Source organism: Hibiscus syriacus, unplaced genomic scaffold, assembly GCF_006381635.1.
Source record: "Hibiscus syriacus cultivar Baekdansim isolate YM2019G1 unplaced genomic scaffold, ASM638163v2 tig00002511_pilon, whole genome shotgun sequence".
Classification (NCBI taxonomy): domain Eukaryota; kingdom Viridiplantae; phylum Streptophyta; class Magnoliopsida; order Malvales; family Malvaceae; genus Hibiscus; species Hibiscus syriacus.
Window position 1 is genome coordinate 6,036,313 of NW_024061932.1, and position 21,280 is coordinate 6,057,592.

Genomic DNA, 21,280 nt, shown 5'->3' on the forward strand with positions numbered 1-21,280 from the left:
AATTGTTTGATAGAGTTTTTTTGTAGATCCAATCGCTTCTGCACTGTTATGGAATTTTTGCCTTCGGGTTTTGCTGATCTCACTGGCGCTAAACTAATAGAGCTGTTTGGTATGGCTCCAAATTGGAAAACTGCAGCGTTTTTTTAACTGATGCTAAAAGGGGAGCGATTACACTGAATCTCCAAATAAGTTGGTAAATTTCATTTTTCACCCCTCATATCTTTCAAGAGAATTATCTACTATTTGGTGTAAATATGATTTTATTATTATTTACTATAAATGATATTAATGTCTTTAATTGATTTAAATGCCATTTATTTTTTTAGTATTATTTAATAATATAACCTGAATATTTTTTAGTTACTTACCGATTGATTTATTGGTCGACTAGTTTAGATCGAATATTGTAGAATTTATTATAGAGTGATACTTTCAAACAAGTTTGTTTCATTTGAACCTTTGATATTGCTTGAGGGATCTAGTGTTTATTCTTATTCACCACTTGATTGTTAGTTAATTTAATTATTTCTAATAATTTACTTTTAATGTAATGAAGAATTAATATATTTTATTACCGTCTATTAACATTAATATAATCTTTATTGTATTATTTAGTATAAATACGGTTTTGATACCATTTCATTTTATTACATAAATAGTGAGACTTAACCTAATGTAATGTCCATTTTGATAATTTTGTATCTTCATTTTACAGCTACTGCAGATTTTAATTGAACCGTTACAATATTTACTTCCATTGTTATGGCTGTTTTTAATTTTGTTAGAGGCATTCTCACTGTCTGTCCAATGGACAAATAAAGTCAAGGTTCCTTTTGATGGATGGTGAGACTAAAAACACCCGTTGTTGTGAGATTATTTACTATAGCGGTGAGACTAAATTCAATAGTGGTACATGTATATTTCAAAACAAATTATTTTACATATTTGATATATTTTAGAATTAAAAACTTAAAATTATTCTCTCAAGAACATTAGCTTAAGTGTTAAAAGTTCGTTGTTAATATGATATTTTTACGTATGCTTAACTGATGATATGCTACAAATTAGGTCACCAAAATGATGTCATGACCTATTTCACATTACTCAATGATATTGATAAGTATTGTCAAAAGATAAATTCTAACCAATACGATATTGATAACTCCCTAAAATGAAGTATTTGATGTCTTTTAACTTATGTTGTTTTGACTTGTGTTGTTTTGGTGTAAATATTTATGTTTGTCATCAGATTGCATTATGCATTGCATGTAATAAAGTGAGTCGTATTTTATGTATTTTGTGGCGACAATAGTGTTTGCAAGATGCAAGATTTTTTACCCTAAATACTCGATATTATTCTTATAAGGTCGATGTAGGATATCTCATCTTGTCTTCGTACAAAAAGACCAAGTGAATATACTACGTTCAATGTCGTTGGATTTTTCTGTGACAAAAAATGTTGGTTTTGTATTTTAAGAAGATGATGTCGTGATTTGATCACGCCAAGGATGACTACACATGAAAAATAAGGGCAAGATTTTGATGTTTCAAGAAAGGGTAGTGTCAAGGTTGTCATTTGATGTTGGTGACGAATGATTTTGAGTGAAAATCAAGAGATTACAGTTTTATATTGGGGACGGGATATGAAAAGTCTAATATCATAACTTGTCAAACATCTATAACTTTGATTCTCAAAAGAACATTTCATTAGATGACCTTTCAAAGATCTTTCATGTTTTAAAATGTGTTTCATTATTCATAGGTAATGTTTATTCGTCGAGTGTAAGCATCAAACAATTTTGAAATATTTAAACTAAAATAAAAAACGAAAACTACGTTCAACTAAGATGAAATATTTTTTTATGTAGGTACAAAAAAATTTTTTTGTGTTGACTGGTGAGTGATTCAATGATCATCTTTCCAATATTCCCACCATTCATTAAATATCAAGACACCTAATTCAATCAAATTTTGGTATCTGTGTCTCCATGCTTAACAATTCTTGGTGATATGTCTTGAGCTTCTCCTTGGGGGATTATCGTAAGGATGATAGTGTTTATTATTTCAAATTATTTATTGTTAAATTTTTGGATCTTCATTTTCATAATATTGTCAGGAAAGTTGATTTACACATTTCCAATTGACTTTTCATCAATTAACTTCTTTAATAGATCCTCAAAGTATCGTTGCCTTCCTGGTAAAATATTCATGCACAAAAAGGGAATTTTTAAATAAATAATAATATTTAAAAGAAACTCAAACGGTAACAAATCATTAAAAATAATTTAAAACTCATCCAACTGATACGGCGAGTTTTAATAAACGAAAGAGAAAAAGTTAAAATCTCTTAATGTCATTGGAAGTGTTGTGTCCATAATCACGAATTGTTGGAAGATGACCAAGTAAGTTTGCTTCCGGCATCACGGAAAATTCAGGAAGCCGAGCTCGATATGTTGTGTCACTTAGAGGGTATAGAAGAGTTCGAACATCAGTGGAATCACTTCGTTGACCAGTTTGGACTTGCCTCTGATAAGCACGTAGCTTTGTTATTTTCGTATCGAGCATCATGGTCACTTTCTTACATCCAAGGTTGCTTTCTTGCTCGTTCAATGACACCCGAGTTTTGTCAGTCTTTGGATGCATTTTTTGGACGAATCCCGAGTGGACAGACATGTTTACAATTATTCTTCGAGCAGGTTGGTTTGGAATGTAAGAAAAGTTGTCCCTGTTCATTAAATCTTGTATATTCCGAACAGCATTTTAACCATTTGCTTTTGGCAGGTTGGGATTGCCGCTGATTTAAGAAACCAAAGCCGAGAATCGTCGAATACATGCATGTCAAGACACGCTTTCCGATCGAACAAAACGCAAGAAGTATTCTTACACCATATGCATTCAATGCATTACAGCATGAAATCGTGCTGTCGATGCAATGTGCGGCAACTGAAATGGCGAACGGATCATATCTCGTGCAACACGAAGAAAATGGATAGTGAATATCTTGTCTTTTGGGTTTCACAAGATGAGCAAATACACTGCTCATGTAAGGAATTCGAACATTGGGGAATTTTGTGCAGGCTGTCTTGGAGCACTTACAATGAAAAACTATTTTGAAATTCTGGAAAAGTATGTAAAGTTGAGATGGTGACTGGAGAGTTCATTGGGAAGATCGAAGTGACCAATGTAACAGTGATGCCTTTCATTCTTTAGCTACGACTCTGTTGACTGAATCACTGCTTACAAAGGAACGTTTCAACCACGTTCGTCAAGAACTTATCGTACTCCTCGACCATGTCTAACGATTTTGCTTCAAATACAAAAGCTAACTACATCAGTGAAAAATAGGTTTCCTGACATATAATCGCAGTTGATGAGAATTGCAAGATTGACCCACCAAACTTTACTAAAGCTTACGTAAAACTACTCAGAAAATGAGAATTGCAAGATGAATTCTCACAAGTGATAACAATGGCATAATCCAAACAAGGAAATTGAGTAGCTTAAATACCATATGCACAGAATTGGATGATGCTCCAATTAATTGCTTCTGGCCCATATTGGACAGATTAATATGAAAATTTGATCCTTATAAGTACCAGTCAAATACATGAAAACCTTCATCTACAAAAAAACCCTCAGTCCAATACGTCCAAATAACATAGTCAACTACAACACTAAAAAACAAGCAAAAATATTCAAGAGAGCGAGATTTGAAGCCAAGCATCAATGGACTTTTTGTTTACCCTCTTCCGCCATCCTTCGACGTATCTCATGAGCAGTATTGAAAATGCCGAGGGTGGGTTGGTTGCATACAAAGCACTTCTTATTTTTCGCATGATGCTGAACAAACCAGACAACAAAAGATGCATTTTGGTTAGTTTATTTTTGAAAGAACTAAAAACTATTGACCAAACCAGATTAGGAAATCAAACTCATTTCCAGTTCAACCAATTGACTTGACCAGTTTTAGAATAGTTCAATATAACTCATAACTAATAAGAAAATGTATTCGACTTGATAAAACTATTTATATATAAAATTCAACCTAAAAAATTTAGACCACATAACAATAATAAGACGTTTAAGAAAAAGAGAAAAGATCTACATAGAAGGAAATAAGGAGGTACCTTTAAAGCACAGTGCTCGCAGAAGTAGTGCTTGCATTTAGTAACAACAGGATCAACAAATGGCTGCCGGCAAATAAAACAAGCAAAGGGCAACGAATCTTCATCATCGTCGTCACTCTGAGCTACCCCTGCCTCATCATCATCATCTCCACCCATTGCAAGATTTCTTTTCCTTGCTTTCTCTGCTTCTTCCCAAACCTTCTCTAACTGCCATCCGGACTTATAATCTCCACGGTCATGCATGAATTTACATGAATCTCCGTAACCGCAATAACCGGTTTCTTTGTAGTCTTTACAGATGTCAGGTTGATAATCAAACCTTGCTGAAACCCTAATGTGGGCAGAAGCCCTAAGAGGTCCGTGTGAGCCACCAGCTTTCTCACTGGCAACAGTTTGTTCTCTTCGAAACCCGGCTTTATGATCCACATAGCCATGCATTCCAGTGTACAATTTTTCTCCCCCGGAGCTTGTGTTTTCCCCCTTCAAAGCCTCCTCTGCTCTTTTAAGAACTTTCTCACGTATAGCTCGTGCATCTTTTGTGAACTCCGTCTCGGTTTCTAATATTGCCGTGGCTCTGCTATCATTTTGAATTTGTATTTCCTTCGAAGATTCGAATTGAAAAATTGGTTTGTCAGGTTCTGTATTTGATTCAGCAGCAGTAGTCTTGGAGGATCTAGTTGAGAAGTATAACTTATTGTCAGCCTTTGAGGTCTTTATCTGATTTTGCAACAGAGATGAGCAATTTCTGGAGTCTTCATCTTCATCCTCGTTTATTGTCCTTTTCCTTATGTTTTTTACTTTTGTTGGCTTCCTAAAGAAATTGCAGACTGAAAAATAAAGAGTTGGCTAATGGATCTGTAGTAAGATTGTTTGTAAGTAAATATCCATCTATATCTTTAGACATGATAAAAGAAGGGACAAAATTTACCTTGTTCAGATTGTTGAGGTTCTTTTCCGGGAAGCTGGAGCTCACTTGAATCTGCCATCTTAACAGACAAAAGAGCAAAGGCTTATAGGTTCCATGCCTCAACAAATATGAACTTTAACTCGCACAGAATGCTGCTTCAATAACTTGAAAGAAGGATTTATATAAAATCAGTAAAAATGCCTATTACAATTAACTAAAGCCAAAGAATCATAGATGATCGACAAACTAATTGATGCAGCAACCAAATTTCTACAGATATGATAAAGTTCTCTTTCATGGAAAGGCTAAATGCTCAATTTCGGTTAGAATGGGTTAAAAATTGAGAAGCAAGAGGATCTAAACAATGGAGTTAAGGAAAAACCCAAAACCCCAACTAGTTTTGCAAAGCTTTCAATTGTGTTTTCTTATTTGGTTTTTGTCCAACTTAAACCTACACAACACCTAGAACATCATCATTCCACGTATTAATTTTAATCAAAATGTTTTGATTTATTCCAACACCAAAATCTTGAACCTAATCAAGAAAATTTCAGCAAATCTTCAAAAAGATATTAAAATCAATACATACATTGAATACTCAAAAGATCATAGCACTTCTTAAAATATTACGAACCTATTCAAGATTATAACATCGTTAACATGAACAATGATTGTAAGTTTGAAATTTATCAACATAAAACTTACAACGAAAAAACTTTAAAAAAGGAGAAGCAAAAATAACAACTAATGAAAAAAATGAAACGTGGAATTTTATACCCAAATTCCGAAATCGAAAAATCAACAAAAATATAAAATCTACGAAAACGCACAAAACCTAAAGTGATATCAAACAATACTTGAAAACTAGAAAACCTAAATTTGAAATTAAGGAGCGGAGGGTTTGAACCGAAAGAGCACAATTTCTACACACCTTTTTTTAATGGAGAGGACAAGGAAACCAATTCATAGGCCGGCGTTGATAAGCGGCGCTGGTGAGGAGAAATCGGAGCGACACGGCGGAGGGAAAAAGGCAAAGAAGTATTGTAGCCTGAGACAGAGGGCAGTAACGACGCTCGCGGTGTCTACTATATCGTGGATTAGAGATTGTATCAAAATTCAAAACTATTGTGTTACGTATTTTGAGAAAGAATTAGTGTTGTATTTGTACGTTTAATATGATATTTATACAAGTGAGTTTCTAGGCCTGGGCCTGAGCCACGTCCGAAATAGGGGTAAATTACTTAGTTAGTCACCTACTTATTATTTAGTTTTATTGTGATCATCCAACTATTATTTATTTTAAATCATACATAACATTACGTTTTGGTTCTGTTTTAATCACTGTCTTTAAAGTGTTAGCGATGATATTAACAAGACATCATAAGATAATGTCACATTAGGATTAAATAATAATTAAAAATGTCATGTTAGCATCAATGCTAATTTTTTAACGGTATGTGATCAAAATAAAATCAAACGTAAAGCTAGGTATGCTTTTGAAAGAAAAAATAATAGTTGAGTGACCAAAACATAATTAAATATAGGTGAGTGACCAGATATATAACTTACCCTAAATAAATATATGTAAGAATTATATTAAGAAAAGTAGATTGCTCCAATTTATATATTTATATTGGCTCAGTATAGCTCGTGCATACACCGTTAGGGCTGGTCGTCGTCTCAGCCGGATTGGGTGGCCATTGCCTTCTCGACCAAGCTTCAGATTCTCAGTGTATGAATTGAATGGTAAATGGTGCTTTGAAACTGTATTTTCATGTCAAATTCTTATGCTTTTGTTACCATCAACAATGCTTGCTGGATAGTTTAATAGAAACCATTGGTGTAATCAATCCAAGCCAAACTCAAATTCAAACTCAACTTGTAAAAATCTCTATTCGTATTCAGTTTCACTTTTATGATCAGACTCAATTTTGTTCGATTCCCAAGCTCGATTATTTATGGATACAGCCGTTGTTTTACAGTTTCGACTCTATTGTCACTGAAATATCACATTCTTAACTGCAACAAATGTGATATGAACAATATGTATTCATGCAACAGCAGTTTAAATCCCTGCTCGGAACTCTAAATGTCGAAGCACATGGATACACAGTTTAGAACAGCCCAAGAATGAATGAAATCAAAGTGAAGAACATACACCATAAACATACAAGCATTAACACCAAACTCGACAGAATTCTACAATGAGAGATGTCACCAGCACCCGGAGAGCCGCACTGATGAAGCAGTTACAAAGGATCGTGATGCATGAAACAGGAACTTTGGCTGCTGCTTGTGAGATCATCCGGTGAATGGTTCTTGGTACGCGAAGTTTTCTAAGTATCTACATGATTTCGATGGGAAAGGGTTTTGGAAAGCAGTCCCTGCTTTCATGCCGGAAAAGAGTCGCTTATCTTGCTTTTCTCCCAACTCCAATCCAATGTGAGGTGCATTATTGGTATGACGTATGAACGAAACCGGCTCGGTTTCCTTTCATGAGTCAATCTAACTGTCGTTGTTCCTTCAGCTAAGCCGGAAGCACATTAAATTCGCATTCCCAACGTCCATTTATGCAGCTTGTTATGGTGTCTCCCACTAAATCTTCAAAGATGGCTTCACCAATCTCAAGACCAATACAACCAGTGTCAAGTTGAAGATCCATCCTTGTTCCTGACTTAGCCAAGTCTTTTCTGATTATCAGGTCCAAAGTACAAGGCACCGACATCGGGAGCAAATGCCGATAAACTCCTTTCATGACCTCTTGAATGGTATTATTCATGTCTGGGAGAGGACAGATTTTGGGTTTAACAAATGAAATTCCAGGGGAATCGAAATAGTGCCTACAAAACTCTACGAGAACTTCATTAATGCAATCGAAGAGCAGAGTTTGGTCCGGAAAAAGTTGGTTGGGCAAGTATTCGACCTCATCAAGCAACAATGGGTCGATAAGCACGTCAGAAGAAAATGAACGGATGTAGAGTTCATCCCAGTTGAAACTCGAGGCTACCAGCAGCACCTTTATGTTCTCAAATATCGATTCCTTATCATCCATACAAGCTTTAATACGATTACTCTGATCTGTGGCCAAAGAGTTATGTTCTTCGAATCGAATTCTTAGAGGTTGCATGGATGTTTCACCTGAAGATTGGTTGGAATTAAAAAAATGTGGCACGACAAAGTTGAAAGCAAACTTCTTATGTAAAATAAACAAAAGATTCTCTCATTTGCCTACCGGAAGAATATTTTATGCTTGCAGGGCTGATAAGATCATCTGTGAATATAGGCTTAAGAACAGATATTGGACTTGACCACTCCTGTATATCAGCAAAACACTCGATACATTCAACCTTTTTCATGATCGATGTGTTCGATGGAGACGCTAATGGAGAAGAAGCATCCAAGATCTTGCTTTCTTCATGAACCATCATTTCAGTTGCTTCAACACTCGCAGATTCTGCATAAATTTTATGAAGGTTAGACATGAATAAAGCTCGATATTCATGATTGTCATCATTGATTAAACAAATGAAAACTTGAACCTTCGGAACTCATTTTATCTTTCGTAGAACAAAAAACTGGATCCTGTTTGTCATTACTCTCACTAGTGTCAAGGTTGTCTGGAATTGCATTATCACCTTCGACTTCATTACAAGTTTTGTAGTCACAACGGCAAAGCCGGCTATCAGTCTTCTCTTCCATTGGACTTGGATTGCTGACAAGGCTGACTTGATTGTTTTCACTCTCCTTCTGAGATTTTTTCGAACCTGCAAATATCGTCTGTGCAGTCATAAAACTAGACTCCAAGTACTGGCCAGGGCTGCCAACAGGGGATGAGTAATACTCGGGAAGAGAATGAATCCCATCTAAGGTTTTCGGAACCTGTGTACCTGAAAGATCCACATTTTCATCCCCATTTGCTAGCAGCTCAGAAAGATGATTCTTTCCCTCGATATAGATCGAGACCCTTCGCCTGGACAAATCAGTAGTCTCATATTCAGTACCAAGTTCGGTAAATCTTTCAGATATACCATCTCTGGGGATTCTATGTTGATCTCTACCCATGGCATGTTTCAGCTTTCTTTTTATTTCAGCAAGAAAAAAGTGGGAACCAACTTTCTCATTCGGCTCCCAATGTCCGATGATATACCGAGATTCAGAAGATGAGCTGGTGCTGCTTCCAGTATCAGGAGTTTGCAAGCTTGTTGGCCCAGGCTTCAAAATTACAATTTTATTTGAAGCTTGAGAAGCCTTATTTCCATCCGCAAGTTCTCTTTCCTGAGACTTCGATTTTCTTCCAAAGAAATTACGGTGTTTTCTATTAACAGGCTCATTGTGTTGCCTTAAATAGACATATTCGACGTCCAAACAGTTTGTTTTGGCAACCAGCTTCGACTCTTCATCCTTTAAATGAGCATCTGGCGAGTCTTGAACATATTTGAACAACAATGAGTTTGGATCTTGTAAAAGCTTCAAAAACAATTCCTCATCTAAACTCGAAATCTGTAGTGCATCCATGACTTCTTTCCAGGCTTGGACTTTCCCATCTTCTGTAAGTTGGTCCCCATTAAGAAGCTTGCGACTCACTAAGAACTTGATTGCCTCGCTCAATCTTTCTTCTAAACCATAGCTCTTCGAGTGTCCCTCAAGCTGGACATGGTTCCCACAATTGATGTTTTTCTGATGGACTTTTTTCAAAGAACTCTTTCATTAGATTGTCGATATCGGGATCGATTGTTGTTTGTTGCTCTGGTTTATGCTGACAAGATCCTTCAGATACCACTTTCTCGGCAACATCCATATCAAGATTGTTACCGGAACTTTTCTTGCAAGTTTTGTTTTTTCTTTTCCGAGTCTTCCTTCCATCATCTCCTTCTTCGGATTCGAAATGTTTTACTTCAACTTCAGTATTATTTGCCTCTTTCTTTGCCACCTTCCCTCCGGTCATTTCTTCTTCTAGGAGTCTTTTCATGCTCGGTTTACATTCATCAATTGCTGCTGTTTCCTCTTCACCATCCTGAAAATAAAAGTAAAATACAAAAGAAAATTTTTCTCTATTGATTATTATCTTATACTCATCTGCCCATCTAATTAACAAGGATACTTTCGAGTTTTCGAATCTTACGAGAGGTCTGGGACAAGTTTCGACAGAGCTAGTCAACATAAGTTTATCTCCTGCATTTCCCACACCTGAAAAATTGAAGAGAAAATGCAGAGCATTAAGGGAAACTCTCGTTTGTATAAATGAAGTATATTGCCTAGAACCGATAACACGACATAAAAGAATTCCAATCCAAAAGACCATTTAAACACTTCACAACTTCAAATAGAGTTTGAACCATCACCACACAAATGCTTGAAAGTAACTTAAAGAACTTACAAACGGCATTTCTGTTCCCGCGCCTTCTAATGGAAAGCAGTCTCTGAGTTGATCGACTATGGCGGAAGTCAAGCATACTAATCAAACCCCACATACAACCTGACTGATCCTTTCCATGCCGCAGAGGACATCCATTTGATCTTTTGGCCATGATTAATGACCTTTTTGTTTGAGAATATAACTCTTTGATAATCCAAACTTTACGGTTGAAAGGTGGCTTGGAATCTGATAAAAATCATAGAAGAGACACATAAGTTGTTAAATCTTCACCTATTTTATAAAACAAAAGATATGAGCAGGCGAGACAAAAGCCATCTTCATCATAGAATTTGCCAAGAGCTGTTTTGAAGAAAATACAAAAGGCATTGATATGTTGATACCAGAAGTGAAGATCAATAGATTATGTCAGAACTCATGAAATTGCACAAACATTTGATATTCACTGATTCAAACACAGATGAAGAATAAGGAAATAGGTAGAAACTGAGTGGTTCCCTTATTTAGCATTCACTCGAATACCAGCATCGGCAAAGAGCGCAATCAAATTTTCCTTATTTCCCAGCAAGGGACTACTGTTTAACCATACAACCATTATTAAGAATCTACATCTAACGCGTTCGAGACTCAAATACCAGCATCTGCAACTGGTTCACTTATTTCGCGGCTAACAACTAAGGGTTTAGCTAGTTGGTTCACAGAGCTGTTCATAAAAGCTGACATTTAACAAGTTTGAGACTCAACTTCTGAATCTGCAACTGATTCCCTTCTTTCCCCACGACTAAGAAAGGCTTAGCCTAATCCGAATTTGATACCGCCATGAGAGATGAGGACATTAAAGATGATGATGAAGGACCAGACATTTTCCTTTGATAGTCAGCTTCTAGATATCATCAACTCTTAATGACAAAACCTTTATGATACACATATGGCTCTCATCTCCCTTATTGACCGCCTCCTAGTCCAGCAGTGTCACATAAACTCTTACCTGAAATCTGAATCTTAATCCTACAACTCTAAAGTTATAATTCCTACATTTATTATCCTTCTCCTATCCCTAGATAACAACATCCCATGTACCTAAAAGCAAGTTTTATTTGAACAAAGGGTTCTGGCAATCATTTTTTAAAAATAACATCAATAGATTCAAATCTCCTTCCTCTATAATTAGAAAGTTGATTGAATTGATGAAGGAAGAAGATGAAGAAATGCATGTACCTGAAACAAAGAGTTTCCTAGAAACTAGATGCAGTCAAAATGTAGCTGTATTATGTTACAATTGAAGGCAAAAAAATTCCAATTTCAACAATTGAAGTTTTCTCAAGCAACTTGAACCACAAGTTCCATAGTCAAAAGCTTTCTTCGGATGCCAAAGGAATCAAAGGTTTCTTTTTTCTCCCACAAGCCTTAACCAGCGGCTCAAATTCCTGAACAACAAACTCAGAGGAATAGTTTTTTTTCTTCTTTGGATCTTCACTTAAACTAAAAGAACAATTGCATTTGAAGATTCCAGATTGATTAACCCTCAAGAATTCTCACTTCCCAGCTCTTATGTCACAAAACAACATGCTTTTTTCCTTGAAACTCCTCGAAGATGTGCCTTTACATGGCCTAAAGTTGGATCGGGAATATCAACAAGCACAAAGTAAACATCATATACATATACGTATACGTATACATATATACGTACACATACACGTACACATACACGTACACGTACACGTACACGTACACGTACACGTACACGTACACGTATACACATATATAACCAAAGTACAGAATTCAAAGTCCTGAAATGACATAACAGTTTGCTTTAACCATTTTCAGTAAAAGGGCACTCCGTGAATGCCATATCTTAAACACCATGAAACAAACAAATTCCCACTTCTTCCATGGATAACACAACCAAGAATCAAGCTTTTCCAAAAACAACAAAATCAGTTCTTCTCTCGATGGAAAAACAAATCAAGACAAGGGAAGTACGGAGATCCTATTTTCAAGCTCTCACCATGAAAAAAACAAAAGGAAGTGCTTCAAAAATAAAGGATTTTAATGGGGATAGCATCTTTCGACAATGACAAAAAGAAGAGAAGAAAGCAAAGAACACGCTTTATCTGGCACCGACCCATGATTCATTGTGAAGAAAAAGGGGAACGCATCAGAGACTGGGAAAAAGGGGAGAAAAAGGAATTAAAGGCGTGGAAAATGGAAGAAAAATGGGAAAGTATAAGGAAAAGAAAAGGAAGCTTAAGTTTAAGAGCATGAAGAGCAGAGCTTGAAGAGCAGAGCATAGAAGAATAATAAGTCTTATAGTAGGAAAACAATACGTAACAGTTGGGGTTTGTGTTTTGAAGGATTTGGACCCCACTTTGTTATAAATTACACGTGTATAGCCTTGGGTTATTTGATAAATAGTTAGTATTAATTTAAATATTTATAAAATTTTAATTTATTTTTACGGATTAAGATAATGTAAATGGATAATAATAGAATTGGTTTTGAATATTAAGTTTTTTATATTTATTATTATGTTTACGTGCATAATGCATTTAATATAGGGTTTAGGGTAAATTATCTCAAATGTCCCTAAAATTTAAGGTTTATATTGAATTTATTATTAAATTGTAATACGTTTTAATTTTAATACTAAATTTTAATTTTAATCCCGAAAATTATGACATGCTACATGATATTAAAACATAATATATGAGAGGGAATCATCAACAAAATTAAGAAAATATTGTGACCAAGAAAAAGAATAAGAAAAATAAGGTTAGTAGAAAATTATTCACGGATCTGTAACATTTGTTCGTCACATGAGAATAACAAGTTTCATGAACGAGTTTCATAAAATATTTTTTTAATAAAACTCGTTATGTTCATACGACGAGTCCCAATAAAAAATATTTTTATAGAACTTATTATACCCTCGTGATAAGTTCTTAATCATTGTAACAAATATCGTAGAACCTTAACTAATTTCTCATCAACTGCATATCTCAAAATAATTTTGACATGAGAATTATTCTACTAAATTTACCTGAATCATCGTGGATGAACCATTTTCACGATTAAGGTAAGGTAAATGGACAATAATAAAACAAATTAGCTCAAATATTTTTAAAATTTAAAATTTATATCGATTTTATTATTAAATCTTAATTTATTTTATTTTTACTTTAACATAGACATCATGAATCATGACATGCTACAAGCTATTATGAGAAAATATATGAAAGGGAATTATTAGGAATGGATTGAAGATGGTTAGTGAGGGCAGTTTGTTGGCATAAAGGGTGAATTACTTTGATGGATTAATATTTATATTAAATTTAGGATCATTTTAAATATTGCAAATGAAAGTATATTATTTAATTTGAATATTAGTAGGATAATTACTCTTTGAATATATCAATTTAAAATGGTATTTATTATCTTTTCAACTTTAAATATTAAAGATATTTATATACTTTTGAATATTTCAAATTAAAATAATATTTTTTTAAGTTTGAATAATGAAAGGAATGTATATTTATTTAATATTTTAAATTTAAAAAATATTATTATATATTTAAATTTAGATATTAAAATATATCTAGTTGGAATAAAATTCTCTTGAAAATCTCTTATAAATATTGAGAAAACATGTTAGGTTTTTGACATCTCAGAATTCAAGAAATTTTCTTTTCTTGAAAAAATATTTTCTTTTCTTCTCAAAATTTATTCTTTTTTTTCCTTAGTTTTCCGGTGATAGTCGAAGGCAAGGATAGTTCTCCATATTGTGGTTCATGAAAATCATCAAGTTTAGGGATGGAAAACGGGTACAATTTCGTAGATTCTGCACCGTACCCTCTCTAATTGGGGTGGGGATGGGTATAACTTTAGTGGGTAGTGGGCGGGTGTGGATTTAGAAAGTGGTACCCATCGCGGGTAGTGGGTGGGTGATGGGTTTGAGACCTTACACGCCCCGCATCTGCCCGCCCCACATCCGTCCGCCCACTAAAAACCCATTAAATTTTGGACCATTATGAATTTAGGTATAATTTTATAGACTAATTTATAAATCTTAATATTGTATAAGATATAACTTATAATTTAACCAAATATTAGGAATAAGTTTATGAATCAAATATTAGGAATAAGTTACTAACTTATATTAGTTTTGCCTTCTATTATATATGTATGTAGTAGTGAATTTAAATTGGAACGCTCTCAATTGGAGGAAATAGAGAATGATGATTATAATACTGAAGTAATAGATGTCATAAGTATTGTCTGAAATTTGAGATTGTTGTTCCAAAGAAAAAAAATATTATGTGTTTTGTCATTTATGTTTCTAGGCTTTAATTATGTCTTTTATTATGATGTTTTACGTACTTTAAGATCTATGTTAACACTTAACTCAGATAATCCTTGGTTTATTTTATTATGCTTCTTAATGGACGTGTTTGTTTTATGTTTGTTGCTTATGTATAACTTAAGGTTACTGTCAGGCGGATCTAGTCGGTACGTCTCCAGTTGGGTAGTGGGTGTGGGGATGGATTTGAGAATGTACCCGTGTGAGCGGGTGTGGATTTGAAAATTTTTACCCATCATGAGTGGTGGGCGGGTGGTGGATTTGAAAATATTAGGTGGGTATGGGGATAGGGGAGGGGGTATCCGCACCCGACCCACCCGTTTTTCATCCCTAATAAAGTTGTTGTATCATGAGAGACAGACGACCAAAAGACCTCGAGCACCAAAGAGTGGCCATAGCAACATACCTCAACTGATTTCAATCACGAGATCAAATATTAAAAGAATATTTTTATTTCCTTTTATAATTCTCTTTTATTTTTAAAGAATTTGATTTCTTCCTTTTAATTTTTATCAGTTCGAATTTCGTCTCGGATTGTTATTTTGAATAACAATCTTAAGACAAATTTCTCATCTTCTACCTTTCTTGATTCGAGGTCATTCAAAACTGTGGGAAAATGAGATAATAAATAGATTTGTTTCGGGATTTATTCTGCCGTCTTAGCTGTCGAGACATTTCTTTTCCCTGGCGACGGAGAGTGCAAATAGTACACCCCAAATGGTGTAACTAGTCTCGAAAAAGTAAGTGTTTATCTTCTATGAATCAGATGAAACACCAAATTGTAGAGTCGCCACCAATCTTTTAATTCAGTGAGATTAGTCACCAAAAATGTCATATTATTTTAATAAAAATTCCTAAGAATAATATTAAAATAATATAACTTGGGTATGCTTACGAGAAAAATGAGTTCAGGAGTCGGTTACGTATGTGAAAGGATTAACATTCCCACAACACCCAAAATTGGTACCAGTATTTATTAATTAGATGTCTTTGCAATAATTGATAAATTTGCTTTTTAGTCTTAATATAAATACTAAATATTTAACATAAATATTTTTGACACTATTATAATATTTAATGTTGAAACTATATTATAAAATTATCCTAATATATAAAAGTATATTAATACTATAATCAGTCTTATAATAATAATTAGTGACTAAAATATAAATAGTAACATTAATTAACCTACTTTAAAAATAATATTGAAGCTGTATATTAATTATATATTTTAACCTAAATTAATTCGGGACTAAAGTATACATTTTTAATACTGAAGGGACTAAATGCATAATTTTACCTATAACATATATATTAATATAATAAAGATTAAAATAAAAATAATTAAAATGCGAAACCAAAATTGAAATACACGAATAACCTAATTTCGAGACCAAAATGAAAGATTTACAAAGCTGGAAGGACCACATACGTAATTTAGCCATTCCCTAATTACACTGAAGCCCCTCCCCCAAACGACATAGTTTTGGGGAGGGTATAAATATACCCCAACCGACCATTTAAGGGCAAACTCTCTCATTTCTTCTCTCTTTCTAAATGAGAGATGCCAGAGCATCTCTCTAAAAACCCTCTATTGAGGGTAACCGGTCACCGATCGACAGTCTCTCATCGCCATATTCCGCTGCCGCCGGCCACCACCCACGGTGGTCAGAAATTACCCGAATACACCAAAATAAAGCCCGAACCCTCCTAAAGCCGAATCTGGCAACCTTTTATTCTAAAAATCCCAAATCAACGTAGATCTAGGATTTTTACCTTCAAAGTTCGACTTCTCAACGGCGCATAGAGGCGCGTAGATGCTCCGATGAAGGTAATATTCCCTCGACCTTCTCTTTATATTTTCTTGTGGCTTGGTTGTTGGGTTTCTTCTTTTTTCTTCATTGCTGGTGCATCCCTATTTATAGGGAGTTTCGATGCTCCCTTTGGACCGGTTAAAAGACTGTACCCCGGTGAGTCACCGGAGCTACAGTGGTAACTCACCCATCGTGAGCTGTCCGGTACTAGTTGATCTTCTAGAGCCTTCGGGAGAACTCTGGAGAGTCAGTAGCGTCGTGGCAGTGTATGGTTGGATTGCTGGAGGCGGTGGCCGGAATAGACCCTAGGGTTACAATGATACCCTAGGGGTTCTGCTGGATGGCTTTTGGACCATTGGATCTCCATCTGATCGTGCGGTGGAGAGCTACGTGGCACTGGAGAAGAGATGAAACCCTAGCTGCTCGGGCTTCTCTCGTGTGGGCTTGGATGGGCCTGAATTTGAATCGGGCTCGGGTTTGGTTGTAACCGGGCCTGTGTGTCTTATTTTGTAATCGGGCCTTTTAGGCTTTATAAATAATAATATTTATAATATAATTATATATAATAATGTACATATAATAATCGCCACTCAGATGAAAACGATCGTCGATATTAGGGTTTATTAAAATCTCAAAGTGGACAAATTTGTATAACAAAAATTATCGTAAAAGTAACTGTGGTTACTAATTTTGTTTAAGAATATTGATTCTATCTAATAACAAAATCTAAAATAAATGAGAACTAATTTTCTGTTTATTTGAATTATTTCTAATTTCGGTTCTTTCTTTTACAGAAAATGGAGACAATAGTCTCTATCGATTTACCCAAATTGGAGACTACAATGATGAATTTAGTTCAAAAATTAGTCAAATGGAAGTGGTAATTAACAACAATGAGAAGCCGGTGAAACTCTGTGGAAAGAATTTCAAGATGTGGCACCAGAAGATGTTTTTCTATCTAACCATGATGAACCTCTCTAAGTTCTTGGATGAAGATGCTTTTATCTTTAAAGAGGGAGAAAAAGAAATAGAGATAGATAATATTATCACTTATAATATTCTTGATGCTTGGAAGAAGACTAATTATATATGCCAGAATGTAATATTGAATTGTCTACAAGATTCATTGTATTTGGTATATGTTGGTTATGAAATAGAAAGGAAATTATGAGAGGCATTAGACCATAAATACAAAGTTGAAGATGCTGGAGCTAAAAAAAATTTAGTTGCCAAATTCTTGAATTTTAATATGGTTGACTCTAAAGCAGTAGTAAAACAAGTGAAGGAATTCCAACCATTGATTCATGGAATCTTGCTGAAAGGATGAAAATAGATGAATCCTTTCAGGTAGCCACCATTATTGAGAAATTACCTCATGGATGGAGTGGCTCAAGAATTATCTGAACCATTAAAGGAAGGAAATAATCATGGAAAAACTGGTTGATAGACTTTGAATATAAGAAGACAACATGCTTAATGTCAAAAATCTCAACAAAGAAGAGGCTAAGACAAATATGATGGAACTCAATGACTTCAAAAAGGGAAAACAATCCAAAAAATAGGTCAAAGCTGGGACCTAAAGGTGGAATTTCCAAGAAGGAGAAATTCTAAGGGAAATGCTTTAGCTATGGTAAGATGGGGAAAATCCTTTGAGTACAGACGTCCAAAGAAATCCAAAGCTCACGAGGCTAATGTTGTGGAAAGAATACCTAAGGAAGTGGAGGATATAGATTTATTTTCTATGATATCTGAAGTCAACCTGATTGACTTTAATCCAAGAGAACAGTGGATCAATACTGGAGTTACACGTCATATCGTTTTCAGTAAGGACTCGTTTTCTAAATTGACACTTTGTAATGAAGAGGAGAAGCTCTACATGGGCAATACTGCGACTTCTTAAATCAAGGGGAAGGGTAATTTAGTCTTGAAAATGACTTCTGCCAAAGAAATCAAGCTGCAAAATGTGTTTTATGTAAATGACATGCAAAAAAACCTTGTTTCTGGAACACTCCTAAGTGTTCACGGCTTTATAATGGTGTTTGAATCTCAAAAGTTGATTTTCTCTAAAGGGGATATTTGTGGGTATATGATATGTATTGAATGATATGTGGAAACTCAATTCTACCTCTATAAAAGCCAAAAAGCATGAATAAGAAAAATGTTTCTTCTTTCATTTATATTCTTAAGTCATTTAATTTATGACATGGTAGGCTTGGACATGTTAATTATGATACTCTACGAAGATTAATTAACTTAGAAAATATTTCTTTATTCATATTAAGTATTATCATAAATGTGAAACATATGTTGAGGCAAAATTAACAAGGTCGTCTTTTCAAACTGTTGAAAGAAATATCAAATCACTTGATTTAATTCACAGTGACATCTATGACTTGAAATTTGTTCAAACTAGTAGATGGAATAAATATTTTATTACCTCCATTGACGTTAACACAAAGTTTTGCTATGTATATTTGCTTAAGAACAAAGATGAAGCTATGGAGAAATTTATACTCTATAAGTAGGAAGTCAAAAACCAACTTAATAAAAAGATTAAGATGGTAAGAAGTGATCATGTGGTGAATACGATGAACTATTCGGTGAATTTTGCTTACAACATGGTATTATTCACAAAGTAACACAACCATATTCTCCTCAATAAAATGGAGTAGTCGAGAAGAAAAATCAGCCTGTAAAAGAAATTATAAATGCCTTTTTAGGTAGTTATGGGTTATCACAGAACATGTGGGGAAAATTATCCTTTCAGCTAATTACCTTTTAAATAAGGTACCCTGAAAGAAAAAGATAAAACACTATACAAATTATGGAAATGTCAAAAACCTTCCTACAAACATTTGAAAATATGGGGGTGTCTTGTCAAGGTAATGACCCCATTACCAAAGCAACTGAAAATAGGTCATAAAACCGTGGATTGTATTTTTCATAGGCAATGCAGAACATAACAATGCGTATCGATTTCTTGTGTATGAATCAAAGAATCCCAAGATTCACAATAACAAGATAATGGAATCAAAGAATGCATCATTCTTTGAAAATATTTTCCCTTATAAATCTAAGGAGGTTGATCAGAGTTCAATAAAACAAATTTTAAAGACTAAAAATGAGGATAGTCTAGATGATCAACAAAAGGCTAAATAAAATAGAGCCAAGGAGTAAATGAGAAAGGGTTAAAAAATCCTTTGGACTAGACTTCCTAACCTTTATGTTAGAGGTTGAATCTCAAACGTATAGTGAAGTTATACGATCCTCGAAAGGAACCTTATGGAAGGAAACCATTAAGAGTAAAATAGATTATATCATATAGAACCATATATGGGAGTTAGTGGATCTTTCTCTGGGAATTAAAACACTAAATCCTAAATGGATTTTCAAACGAAAAACGAAAGTAGATGGAACAATTGATAAATACAAGGCTAGATTGGTAATAAAAAGATATTAACAAAAGGAAGCATTGACTACTTTGATACATACTCTCTTGTATCAAGGATGACATCCATAAGAATGATACTCACAATTTTCGCTTTGCAAAATCTAGAATTACATCAAATGGATGTTAAAATAGTTTTCCTAAATGGGGACCTTGATGAAGAAATTTACATGGAATAACCTATGGGTCATGGAGTTCTAGGTTAAGAAGGGAAAGTCTGTAGGTTGGTGAAGTCTTTGTATGGAATTAAACAAGCACCAAAACAATGACATGAGAAGTTTGATAGTGTCATGATGACAAATATCTTCAAGATAAATGAGTGTATAGGTCAAAACTACAAACATAGGATATGTTATTCTATGGTTGTATGTTGATGACATACTCATTGTTGGAAATAACAATGAAATTGTAAAACGTACCAAAGATATTTAAATTCAAGATTTGACCTGAAAGATATAGGATTGGCCAATACAATTCTGGGCATCCAAATTAAAATGTCATCTGAAGGTCTCATACTAACACATCACACTATGTGGACAAGATCCTTGAGAAATTTAACAATGATGATTCTAGTATAGCTATAACTCCAGTAAACTCTTGTTCATATTTGTCTAAAAATCAAAGTGGAAGTGTTCACCAGGTGAAATATGTAAGAGTCATAGGCAACTTAATGTATCTCATGAGATACACGAGACCAGACACCGCTTTTACCATGAGAAGTCTAAGCAGATTCACAAGCAATCAGGTGAAAACCATTGGAAAACGATAACAAGGATACTGATATATCTTATATATACTCAAGATTATGGTTTGCATTATTCATGAGATCTTGTTATCTTAGAAGGATAGTCTAATGCTAGTTGAATATTTGATATTCAATATACCAAAGGTACAAGTGGATATGTATTCACTTTATAAGAAGGAGTTGTGTCTTGGAAATTCTCAAGACATACTATTATAACTAGATCCACAATGGAATATGAGTTTGTAGCTCTAAACAAATATGGAGAAGACTTCAGAACTTGCTTAAGGATATTCTAGAATGGCTGAAACATGTGCCCACAATATGTATATACTATGACAACCAAGCAACAATAGCTAGAGGACAAAATTTTATGTATAATGGTAAATCGAGACATATGTTCATCGATACAATACCATTAGACAATTGATCTTAAATGGAGTTATCTTTATTGATTTTGTAATATCAAAGGATAACATCGTGGATCCTCTAACCAAAGGGTTAAATCGAG

General features: G+C 34.3%; 3 protein-coding genes and 1 long non-coding RNA gene across 4 annotated transcripts; all 4 read right to left on the bottom strand.

The window, feature by feature from the left end:
• Positions 1-3,526: 3,526 nt before the first annotated feature.
• On the bottom strand, positions 3,527-6,117 carry LOC120147081 (zinc finger CCCH domain-containing protein 1-like). The gene is made up of 4 exons (XM_039160540.1): positions 5,966-6,117; positions 5,056-5,198; positions 4,128-4,954; positions 3,527-3,840 (listed from the first exon to the last, which is right to left on the bottom strand). The coding sequence occupies exons 2-4, from the start codon at positions 5,111-5,113 to the stop codon at positions 3,724-3,726; spliced, it is 1,002 nt and encodes a 333-aa protein (XP_039016471.1). The 5' UTR covers positions 5,114-5,198; positions 5,966-6,117; the 3' UTR covers positions 3,527-3,723.
• A 1,166-nt stretch (positions 6,118-7,283) lies between these two features.
• On the bottom strand, positions 7,284-8,479 carry LOC120147092. Its single transcript, XM_039160547.1, has 2 exons — positions 8,267-8,479; positions 7,284-8,172 (listed from the first exon to the last, which is right to left on the bottom strand). The coding sequence occupies exons 1-2, from the start codon at positions 8,460-8,462 to the stop codon at positions 7,562-7,564; spliced, it is 807 nt and encodes a 268-aa protein (XP_039016478.1). The 5' UTR covers positions 8,463-8,479; the 3' UTR covers positions 7,284-7,561.
• A 65-nt stretch (positions 8,480-8,544) lies between these two features.
• LOC120145946 lies at positions 8,545-10,003 on the bottom strand. The gene is made up of 2 exons (XM_039159641.1): positions 9,812-10,003; positions 8,545-9,681 (listed from the first exon to the last, which is right to left on the bottom strand). The coding sequence occupies exons 1-2, from the start codon at positions 10,001-10,003 to the stop codon at positions 8,545-8,547; spliced, it is 1,329 nt and encodes a 442-aa protein (XP_039015572.1).
• Positions 10,004-10,155: 152 nt separating this feature from the next.
• LOC120146296 lies at positions 10,156-11,969 on the bottom strand. The gene is made up of 3 exons (XR_005518205.1): positions 11,627-11,969; positions 10,412-10,636; positions 10,156-10,221 (listed from the first exon to the last, which is right to left on the bottom strand). It is a non-coding gene; the product is annotated as an uncharacterized LOC120146296 (long non-coding RNA).
• Positions 11,970-21,280: the final 9,311 nt, after the last annotated feature.